Raw genomic sequence first — 12,352 nt, 5'->3', positions numbered from 1 at the left:
CCAGTGTTTCTGTCAGAATGTCAGTACAGCGTAGGCATGAGATGAATTTCATCAATTAGTTGCTGGTTGAAGTGCTATATGATATGCAGCGGTGCGTTGCTCACTTTTGATTTATGTTGTATTACGTTAATTTGAGTAGTTACAGAGCCACTTATCAGTAATGAGGCAGCAACATAGAGAAGCCAAGAGGGTGTAACAAAAAAAAATAAAAAATCACAGGGTTGTTGCAAGTGCAACACAAGGGGCTAATTACAAACAATACATTTGTCTGTAGAAGTGGTCTATGATGTTACTAGTTTTAAAACTGGAGCTGCGATAACCTGTAGGACAGTGGTGAGATTAAATTACTTCTTTCATCAGGCTCTTCATAGAATATACAAGTTTACATGTGAGGTGTAAAATCTGCACACAGCACCAAGGCATATAATACATGGCAAATGAAAACAAATGAGAATTACACATATACTAACTACACTACGTTGCTCAAATAACCCAGTTTGAATCGATGCATGGACTGTAAATGTTGTAACCCAGTTTGTGGTCCAGTTATGAGTATCTCAGTCGAGTGTAGGATGCCTTTATGGGCTGCAGTTTTGTTTGAACTCAGCGAATGTAATCCCCTTGTTGATTAAACATGTATGAGTGAGATAATATGCACCATTTCTCTATTTACATACAGAGTGCACTTTGTGGCTCGGCCGTGTGGCCAAATGAAATAAACTCTGGTGCTCTCTGGAGGGTCTGTCTTTGTTGTCAGTCAGCTGAGCACTCATTACCACTGGTGGCTGCAGGAGGGAGGAGAGAGTGCAATGCTTGTTCTTCCTCCAATTTTTTTTACAACACACAACTACTGCACACCAAATACATATATTTATTATATTTAAATATATATTATACTATTTTATTCATTATATATATTATATTTAATGTTTTATGCCATGTTGCTGTACTGTACTCTATTTAATTGTTATATTTCTACACGCCATCTTATGTCAATATGTTACTGTTTTATTATGCCTCCACTCCGGGGATAACTGTGGCCACAGGAAGAACGCCTTAAGGGAATTTCCACTTGGAGTCAAAGATATACTGATTAGATTTTGGTGGTTAAAAATTAAAGGTCAAGTTCACTGTGACCTCATTTCCATCTCATTCTCATGAAAGGGATATCTCAAAAACACCTTGAGGGAATTTCCTCAAATTTGGCACAAACATCCACTTGGACTCAAAGATGAACCAATTCGATTTAGTTGGTCAAAGGTTAGTCTCTATACAGACTCTACATTCAGTGAATGTAGAGTCTGTAGGCAAACCCCAGAGATCTTGCCTCTAGAAGAAGAGCGTAACAGCCCTGGTTTCCGGTTGTAGGCTGTTTGTAGTCCGCATGATATTGACCAATCACGTTTGAGCCGGCTGCAGTCGTTGCCAGGTTAAACGATCGGTGCTGTGAATTAACAAGGCGAACATAATTGGCGTCACTGCAAACTCTGAATCCATCGCAATGGTTCAGCATATTTACTTATATATAAATGGAAGTCAGAAACGGAAATTCGCCTCCTCCGCCCAAATCAAACCGGAATGCCAAAAAATCAGGGGTCTGCCCCCAGAGGCTGTATCGCCATCTGCCGGAAGTCAGACGCCGAATACAGCCGATGGGTTCTGAGAATGGTCAAAGGTCAACTTCACTGTGACATCGTAATGTTTGTCAAAAACACTTTTCCTGCCATTATTCAACGTCATAACTCAGAAACAGAAGAGGAGACTTTTGGTAAGATACTGAATTAGTGACAGAGGAGGGATAGTGAATATATCGGTAGAAGGATGCTAAGGTTGGAACTGCCAGGCAAGAAGCCTAGAGGAAGACCAAAGAAGAGATTTATGGATGTAGTGAAAGAGGACATGAAGGTGGTGTGACAGAAGAGGATGCAGAGGATAGAGTTAGATGGAGGAAGATGATTCGCTGTGGCAACCCCTAAAGGGAACAGCCGAATGATGAAGAGGACTGAATTAGTGACACTCTTGGGTGTCCACCTTGAAACTGCTGACTGTGTAGATCATCTGTCCTGCCGGGTTGAAGATGTGTGTGAAGCATTAATGTTTTAGAATATGCAGCTTCTTTGCAGCAACATTCATATTTTAAGCATAAACTTTCATGGCTACATATGAGTTTGAACAGACATGGATGTAATCTGTAACTGCAACTTGACTGGTCCACAGAGGTACATTATGTACTTTATTATATTTCAGACCAATCGCCAGAATAAGTGTCGGCATTATACATTTCTGCAAACCGTGGATATGTTACATTTATGTTACTATGTAGCTGATACATTGAAACTTTACGTTTCAGTAACATCGTGGTAACGTGTGGTTAGGTTTAGGCACAAACACTGCTTGGTTATGGTTAGGAAAAGACCATGTTTTGGATGAAAAGTCTTGATTTGGTGGCACTATCCCACCAAATGCAACAATGTCTGGGTGAAAAAACAACTGCTTTTCGTGGCACTATCACCAGTGGAAACACAGCAACGGGTTGCTAAGAAACACCCATGTTTGGTGGCTAAAAGAGAGATGAAAGCCCAGCCATGCCTTGCTAAAAAAAAACGGCTTTGTTGTTTGTTGCACTCAAACAGTGCTGGAGTTTGGCAGGCGTCTCACCCACGTGTCCCGCCATCAGCCATCCCCTCCACCTCCCGATGACAATGTCAGCTCATATACTACGTCACTTCAGAAATGCTGATATGATACATGGTGAAACATATCTGTGGTTTTCAGAAATATACGATGCCAACATTTTCTCCTGGCGACTGGTCTATATGCACTGATCAGCCAAAACATTAAAACCAAATTGAATAACATTGATCGTCTTGTTACAATGCAATGTTCTGCTGGGAAACTTTTGGCTCCTGGTATTCATGTGGATACCACTTGACACGCAGTAACCACCCAAATACCGCCATGGACCTAGTACACGCCCCAGAGGTACCCCCAATCGACAGTGGGGCCTTTTTGGATCGGACTTGGCTCTGACATGTCAAGGCATGGACACGGGACCTCTTGGGGGGCGGGGTCTGGCACTAGGGCGTTGGCAGTGGATCCTTTGAGACCTGTCAGTTGTGAAGTGGGGTACTGGCATGTCCCACAGATGCTCGATCAGATTGGGATCTGGGGAATTTGGAGGCCAGGTTGATGCCTTCCACTCATGTTCTTCTTCAATGTTTTGGATGATCAGTGTATTTCTGTATTAACACAGACAAACAGTTTAATTACTGAATGATATTATATATCATTCTAGCATAGGCTGATATACAACATAGTATCATATTACTCTACATATTCCATATTTTGCGGCAACTAATCACATCACTTGCTTGAGACGGTCCTGATATATTAGTTTTCATTCAACACCAGTTGTGGGTACTTTGTGTACTGGCTGCTTTGTTGGATGTAATTGCTCTTGTATTGTTTTAATTCTGATATTTACTGTATATACAGTGATTATTTATTACACTTATATAGAATATTATGTATGTTTCCCTACATGTTCTTATTTCTGTCCTTGTGCTGCTGCAACACCTGCTTTTCAAAAATATCTCGGAGGGCATTTATAAAATGTCTTCAGATGAATTTTGATCTATGAAAATGCACTGTTTTGTTTCTGTTGACATATGTCATGACGTGTTTGTGACAGCGGCCTCAACCCTACAGCAGTGCAGCCTGACCGGTGTAATATTGTCTCTCCCTGTCTCTCCCTTTGCCCCCCCTCAGGTTGACCATTCATGCTGAGTGCCCCATGCACCTGGAGGATTTCCCGATGGATGCACACGCCTGTCCTCTGAAATTCGGAAGTTGTAAGTCAGTCCAGATGGTCACAACAACACAGACTTCAATATAAAGTCTCACTGCAGAAACAGTAGTGATTGTTCTCTGCAGGCGTTAAGTGCCTTTCCTGTTCTGAAAAAACTTCAGAGGACTCAAACTTGCACTAACCACTAGGAATAAGATACTGTGGGAAAACTTTTATTAGAAGTTTCTCTTTGAGCAACATAGCAAAAGTAGTCAACTGCTGGCTTGAAGCAAGAGTTCCCTTGACAAATTCCTACCCAAGAGTCTACAGCTGCTTCTGGCTCTGTGAGGCTGTACTTGGGTAATTTTTACCATGCTCACCATCTTAGTGTAGCATGTTAACGTGCTACCATTTTCTAATTAGGAAAAGCAATAAATACAAAGCACAGCTGAGGCTGGTGGGAATGTCATTAGCTTTGCAGCTATTACAGTTTCGCTGATTACTGTTCTCTCTGTTTCCCAGATGCTTACACCAATAACGAGGTGATCTACCTGTGGACCCAGGGAGATGAGAGGTCTGTTGCTGTTGCAGAGGATGGCTCCAGGCTGAACCAGTATGACTTACTGGGACATGTTATTGGCAAGGAAACCATCAGTTCCAGCACAGGTACATTATATGCCATCCTCTTCCCAGAGACTGGTATTGTCTGTTTACTAGAGATGTCAGTTTGGTTGATTTTGCTTTCGATAGCCTAACACCCATGAAACGCTAACTAACTGGTTCATCTTGTGCTGGGGGGGATGACAAGATGCGCTTTTCTTTTAGGTCCAGCGGTTCATTATTGACTCAGTGAGCTTTGTCACCACATTTTGAAGTGCTATCCATTTAGAAGTGGTGAAATTTTAATGCTTTTTGATGTAAATGTATTGCCTTTTATTTCGTTTTCATTGGCTTTGCTGACAGGCACGTAGCTAGGTGCATTAACATGCAGAAACATCATACCCACTGCCCATCCAGGTCACCTTTGTGAGTGAGCGGCTTAATTTTGAACCAAAAAAACAAACGCTTTAACACATTTGGCAAACATTTAACATAATTCGGTATTAATTTTAGCTCTGTGTGAAGTAAATAAACGTGATGTTTTCCGACTAACGCTCCATCCGTCTGCCTTTCCGACACAGTTTACACATTTTTAGAACCACTGATTTATTAAATCTGAGTTCTAATAAGCGAAACATGACATTGAACTTTGCAGCAGTAACATAAAGTAGCTAAATAAATACCTTCAGAGGTTAATTTTATGATATGAAAGAGGTACAGTAAATAAGTAACACATCCTCAGCCCAGAGACTAAACACACAATTAAAGGTAATGCCATGCTGATATTTTCCACAGTGGGTTGAGAATGTGGTCAGACAGGGAAAGACAGGGATATCATGCACTAATGTTTAGTGACAGACCTGTTATTGAAGGTGTCATCGTCTTCAGCAAATTCAAATTTAATAGAGGGAATCGCCTTGTTGTTTACAAATACGTCCGGATAGAAAACCAGCAGAGTTTAGCTATCTCACATTTTTCAAGTCACTATATCACCGTGTAGACTAATCTGATGTTTGTAAAGTCTATAAACACAATGATTGAACAAACATTACTATTTCTGTGTGCACGTTTTGTAATTAATAACATGGTTATCGTAGATTAGCTGGGCTAACCGTTAGCTGTTAGGCATTAGCGGTGTCTGTAATAACTCAGTAACTCAATAAACGGTCCTTGAAAAAAATATTCTTTCCAGCGGATATCTTAGTTACAACATGGTTGAGCTAGCAAAGCAGTTTTGTGTTGCTGTGTGTGGTATTTATTCAGTTTTGGGAAATCATGATGTCTAGAGAGCATCAGCTGATAGGGACAGCTAACAGCAGCAGCAAAACTAACATCAGGACGTCATCTGTTAAAAGCCTCCCGTTGTCGGATTCGACATGAAACTACTCCAGTTACCTCAATCATATTATTAATTACAAAACGTGCACACAGAAATAGTAATGTTTGTTCAAACATTGTGTTTATAGACTTTACAAACATCAGATTAGTCTAAACGGTGATATAGTCACGTGAAAATTATGATATATATATATATATGTATATATACATATACACACAACATAGTGCTAGTACTACTACTAAACTGAAAAACAGCAAAAGTAACCTACATATATCATCGGTTAACCATTAAACATGGACGTGCCTACATCGTACATTAAATCAAATCTGATATGGTGTGTTTTTAACAAGCAGGAAAAAAGGTCTTAAACTAGGGCTGGGAGGAAAAAAATCAATACAGCATAGTATCACAATATTTTTGTGTGGCAATATTGTTTTGTCACACAGTGCCATGTATCATTTTTTTTTATTATATATAACTTATTTATACTACAAATACAAATTAAGCTTCAGACAGCCTACTTGAATAATATAGTCAGTTGCTTTTTTTCGAACCGAATGCAATGATTTGTCGAGCGTCCTGTCTGTCTTCCCCACGTGGAGGCCTCCGACTGACGTAACCACTTGTATAACAACACCCACCCCCCCCACCCAAATGCAGACCACCACTTCCATCTCCAGCTGCTCCACCAGGGAAATCAGTTGGCAAAAGAAAGAATGTATTACAACTGTATTAGATAATACAGATGTTAAAGTTTTCCTTTGGGGACATTATCTGAAGTTGAAAACAGGCAATAAATATATATCACAACAACTTTAAAATCACAATAACATTGTATCATGACTAAAGTGCAGTGATAACATTGTACTGTGGAGCCTCTGTTGATTCCCATCCTTATCTTAAACCAAGCAACACACCACATTCAGCTTGCATGCCTGCAGTGTAAACATGCTGGACAACCAAGAAACATTTTATAGCAGTGTAACAGCTTTTTGCGGACACACCAAATTCTATTTTGATGTAGGATACTGCAAGCATTGAAACTAAATTAGTGTGTCATGGGATTAAAACTCCCACCTTTGAAATATAAACTCTTATTAGTTTTTCTTCATAAAACCTGCAATAAATTACATTGCCTCCCTTTTTTTTCACAGATACTGCCACTCTTTTGTTTGTTTCCATAAAGTAACAGTCTGCACTTTTCTCCCATTTCTGTCATTTTGGATTCAGCTTACATTATTTGGGTCCATCGAGAAAACGATGACTTGTCGGTTTTGGGGAAACTATTCAGCATATTTACAAAGATAATATACGGAGATGTGCCAGAGGTGAAAGAATTATTTCCATTCTATTTAGGGCTACATAGCGCACAGTCAACTTCAGTAAGCACAGTATTAAGAGGGGAAACTGGCAGCACATGCTTTTGATTACATATTAATTTTCTCTTCATCAAAACTGTTGCAGGAACCTTTAATGTGTCGCATACGATCATATCACTGTCTTTATTTCCCTACTGGGGGACAGGAAGCTTATGGTTACACTAACATGAAGGGATGATAACAAGGTAAGGGCTGGGCACTGACACACACTAGTAACAAAGAGGCATAGAGATCTATCAAGGAACTAACATCAATATAACATTCAACATTAATCACCAGCTTTAGGTAACAGTGAAAGAAGGCTGGCTGAAGTGCTGAATGCAGCAAAGCTATAGATAAAAGGTTACTTCAATGGGGCAGTTGGTAATTACTGAGAGAGTGCATAGCTTACAACTGAGCCATACTGGCTTCGCATGTTGAGAGACTTAACCTCTGCGGTGAAGACATTAGCTTGTGCAGCTCTCGAGAGGTGAGCTATCGAGTCGAAGAGATCTTGTGTTTGGAGAATAGACCATCATGAAGCCACTCTGTTGGATGGCACTCAGCCTGTTTTCATAGGAAGTGAAAAGGTGTGTGTAAAGCTTTTGAAATAATAGCACTTGTACGACTCTACACAGGACACTTTCCTTGAGCTCATCGTTACTGTAGTGCTGGCTGTTCGGTGGTTTAACCTCAAGTCAATCGCTGAAATATTTTGAGGGAATGAGACCAACTGAAGTTTGGCTACAAGTACAAAAATCCAAAGTGGAGTCAACATCTTTTATAACCTGGTCCAGCTTGTGGATATGGAAAAAAATATCTGATTTCTTTAAACTTTAAACCTAATGGACTACAGTGAGCCAAGGGAATGGGAGGATTTGAGCCAGTTCAGCTCTGGTTAGAGTCAGTCTGCTCAGAGAAGACACCTCAGGGAATGAAAGGCTGTTTTTCTCATATCTTTGCAACACAGATTACAGACATGGCAATGAGAGCTGGTGCTTCGGGGAACATTTGCTGCCATCAGTGACAAAATCTGAGCTGTAGGAAATGTTCAATATCAAGGGTTAGGATGACGCAGGCGGATGTTCTTCACATCTACAGCAAAGAGACATACAGGAACATGTGAATATGTTTTTAAAGGGATATTCCATTGAAAATCAAAACCATCAGCTTGGAAGATGGCTCTGAAAATGCACACCCTCTTTGTGGAACAGACTTTAACAACCTTCACAACTTTTTTCTATTACTTTTTTCTGTATCTCAACTCAAGGTTTTCTCTGATGTGCAACTGTCCTCTGCTTTCTGTTATGTCAATAACACAGGTGCTGCTTTGCCTTGACCTCTATCCCCTTTCACAGAAAAGCCATTTGTATCAAAATCATTCAAATCAGTGATGTCGACTGTCAAATCTTTTGTTCCCATCTTTCCAAAATCTGCTGTCTTTTTAACTGAAGTGTAACGGAGGTCAGCTATGTGAATTGCTTTATACAGAATGCACTGTTTTCATATGGTTTAACAGCTCATTCAAGGGACTGAAGACAATCCCATGAGCTACCTCGATGATGCAAATGTTCTAACTTTAATAAATCTGACTTTGAATATTTCAGCTTGTGTTTCTCCCATCTGGGCAAAGCTGTATTAATAATTATGACCTTGTGTTTCTCTCTCCATCTCTCTCTATGTTTCTCTCCTCTCCCTCAGGAGAATATGTAGTGATGACAACATATTTCCATTTGAAAAGGAAAATTGGCTATTTTGTGATTCAAACCTACCTCCCGTGCATCATGACTGTCATACTGTCTCAGGTCTCCTTCTGGCTAAACAGAGAGTCGGTTCCTGCTCGCACTGTATTCGGTGAGTGTCATCTTGTGTTTATGATAAAAAAAAAAAAAACACTAAATGATTGATTGAACAGGTTGGATAATTTGGTGGAGCTTTTAAAATATGAAGGGAGAGGTAAACAAATGTACGGTCACGTCGCCAGATGATTCAGCAAATTGCATAAACAAGTGGAGGGTTTAAAAAATGTTCCCCCTGAAAGGTTTTAACACAACAATGTGCAAAACAGCTTGATGCATTAAGCTGCACATGGGCATGAATGCGTGACTTATTTTTTCCCAAAGCTTTTATCACAGTATTGACTTTCTTCTCCCTCTGCTAACTTCAAACACCAAGTAATCAAACACTAGTTGAAACTAAGTTTGAAAGTGGCAAAATGGAAAAGTGTGACAGGTGGTAGACGGTGTGTTGCATCAGGATGTTGGGCTGTCAACTACATAAACAGACTGAAGTGTTATTACCATGGTGTTACACCTGGGTCTGAAAAGTAAAACCACTGCAAACGTGCCTTAAACCTGCATTGTTTCTAATGGCCAGCAGGGGGAGACTATATAGACTCCACTAGCTGACTTTATAGGCATCTATGAGAAAAGACCCTACTTCTCATTTCATTTATTAGTTCAGGAAACATTTCCCCTATTAGTTTATGGTCTCAATCACCAGGTTCAAGTCTTCATTTTGCAAATTATGGTCCCATTTGGAGCAAAATAGTAGGGCTGCCCCCCAACTAAGAATTTTCCTGGTCAACCAATAGTCGTCATTTAGGGCCATTAGTCGACTTGTCGCCCGCATCTTTACGATATTAATTTAATTATCAAATTACACATTGTGGGCGGGGCAACACAATGGTTTGAGTTGAAGGTGTGAGAAAGAATAGTATCAGTAACATTGTTAACACTGTGCTACATTACAGAGAAATACAAAACCGTACTAATGAACCTTCATTAATATAGGCCTATATTTTATCTACAAGTGCACGTCACACACTGATCCCAAGACTGCATTGTAGGTGGGGGATAAGCAGTGTCGTAGTCGTCATGACACTACTTATCCCCCACCTACAATGCAGTCTTGGGATCCCTCCCCAGACGACTCCACACCCATTCACCCTAACGACTCACATGGTGGCCAGGTGGGACCTTAACGACTCGGAAACTAAGAGCTCACCTGACCCCTACGACTCTGCAAGGGTTCCCACCCACACAGGGTTTATAGCCTGCAACTCTGTACCAGTCATTTAGAACTGAAGAAGCTTCTTGGATGAGAGGCAAAATGTCTTCAAGAAACGCAAGCAAGTCCAGTTGCCTACGATATTAGCACTTAACGGTTACCATGACCTGGATGACTGAGAATCTTCACTGACAACTCTATGGGTTCATCCCAATATCCTTCCTCGACTCCTCCGTCCTCTATCCTTGATCACTTGACCCGTAAATCGATTGAGACTCGGCAAGGATACACGAGCGCAGCCTTCGCGCTAGTCTTTTTACCAACCGACGCACCCCGTGATTGAATATCAGTTAGATTGTCTACCTTGTCACTGACAAGTTGCTATCATGGTGGTGTCCTCAGGTTCTCAGTTAGATCCACCCCTCGCTCCTCACCAGCTCAACCTTTTCTTCAAAGCATGTTCACTTCTCACTCCAAGAAACTAAAATGCCTAAAGCCAAAATACCAAACTAGGGGCTTCAAAACAGGAGTCCACAAACTTATGGGTGATGTCACCATGGCTACGTCCATTATTTTATTCAGTCCATGGTTATTACTGACAGAGCCTTAGAAAGAACAAGACACATTAGATTTAAATTCATAGATAATCCCACCAAAGTTGGACCTTAATTAAAGGTCAAATCAGACGTGTGCAGTAGTGGAACAAGATGATTAAGTTTAAAAAATCAGACCATTTACACAACAGTGTCATTGTTACTAAAGAGGACACAGAATCATTTAACCAAATCTGTCCTTTCACAGGAGTACCTTATATATTACAAATCATATGCTAATATTTGCTGCATATGTGACATGTGTTACCCTCTCTTTGTGCTGTGATTAAGATTTAATTTGTACATCCGGCACCATTCATGTTGAGAACATTGTGTCTGCTTAGATCACCCTGTACTCAAAGATGAGATGTAATTTCCTCTTCCTCTTTCAATTGTTGTTGCCATGCTGCATAATCTATGAAAGTGCCCCTTAACCTGTGTTTCTGAATAATTAGCATTCTGATTTGGAAAATGAAGCACACGTGTGCATGAAGCAGCACACACTGTACAAAAGATGTTGAATAGCATGCAAAACAAGGGGCCGGGGAGGAAATAAAAGCCTATTACAGCTACATATTGCCATGCTTTCTTCTGAATAAACATGGGGTCCTTCAGCTCTCCACACACACACACACACACACACACACACACACACACACCCCAACAACAACAGTTTTCCTTCAACCTTGAAAACATTTCAGCCACAGGAGAAATTACATTTTCAGAGAAACATCTCCTTCACATGAGGAGAGACGCTGTAATCAGTGTCATTTTCTCAGTGGAATGACTGAAACGTTATCTGTGAAGGGCACAGTTCCCAGCAGTGTTAACATCTGCTTTTCTTGTTCACACAGTCACATTGATCAGCTCAAATAAGGATCTGTTCTGAGCTGCTGTGCGTTGTAACTAAACTTATTCATCATTTCTGTTCCCTGGTAGGCTTTCAAGTTGTATTTTGTGGCAGGATTTGAGAATTGATGCCAGATTTAAAGTGGCAATCTTGAGGATTTTAGTCCCATTGATTTGGCGACACCTTCCAGGAGGAAACAGTGCATGTGGTTTAATAGTACAAGCCACAGAGTACTGGGGGCAGCGAAACAAACCATTGTGAGGCAATAAGTGGCTTTTTTCCGTCATTTTCTGAGCAACTGTGATCTGATTTTATGCTGCACATGGCATGAGTCTGTGGACAGCAGGGCACAGTGAATTATGCTACCTCACTAAGTTGGAGGTGTGCAGCCTGTTACCTGCAGCTCTTCATCTAACAGCTCACTGTGGCTGCTTCTGCTTACTCTCTGCAACATTTTAAAACTCAGCTGTCACAAAATAGGGAAGTCATGAGAACTGATACTTAAGAACCAAGTCGAATTCTGAAAACATTACGGTACTGGTTTTCTTAAGTACTGTAGGTACCTGGGATGTAATTATTCCGTACCTGACATGGTAGGATATACAGTGGTGTGAAAAAGTGTTTGCCCCCTTCTTGGTTTCTTACTTTTTTGCATGTTTTCCGCACTTAAATGTTTCAGATCATCAAACAAATTTAAACATTAGTCAAAGATAACACAAGTAAACACAAAATGCAGTTTTTAAATGAAGGGTTTTATTAATGAGGAAGAAAAAAATCCAAAGCTACATGGCCCTGTGTGAAAAAGTGTTTGCCCCC

The 12,352-nt window shown here is 40.4% G+C and overlaps 2 protein-coding genes across 4 annotated transcripts in view; one reads left to right on the top strand and one right to left on the bottom strand.

Moving 5' to 3' along the window:
- The window catches only part of gabrb4 (gamma-aminobutyric acid type A receptor subunit beta4), a 344,554-nt gene that overhangs the window by 297,216 nt on the left and 34,986 nt on the right, over positions 1–12,352 (bottom strand). The window lies entirely within an intron of this gene.
- Positions 1–12,352, top strand: part of gabra3 (gamma-aminobutyric acid type A receptor subunit alpha3) — a 148,831-nt gene that overhangs the window by 117,855 nt on the left and 18,624 nt on the right. For all 3 annotated transcript variants that reach the window (XM_050034415.1, XM_050034423.1, XM_050034407.1), the window contains 3 exons: positions 3,769–3,851; positions 4,310–4,453; positions 8,786–8,938. In XM_050034415.1, coding sequence (XP_049890372.1) covers positions 3,769–3,851; positions 4,310–4,453; positions 8,786–8,938 — 380 coding nt within the window. The remainder of the gene's footprint in view (positions 1–3,768; positions 3,852–4,309; positions 4,454–8,785; positions 8,939–12,352) is intronic.

The sequence above is a fragment of the Epinephelus moara genome, chromosome 3 (genome assembly GCF_006386435.1).
Source record: "Epinephelus moara isolate mb chromosome 3, YSFRI_EMoa_1.0, whole genome shotgun sequence".
Lineage (NCBI taxonomy): Eukaryota > Metazoa > Chordata > Actinopteri > Perciformes > Serranidae > Epinephelus > Epinephelus moara.
Note: the sequence above shows the minus strand (reverse complement) of the source record. Positions and strands in the feature narration are given on the sequence as shown.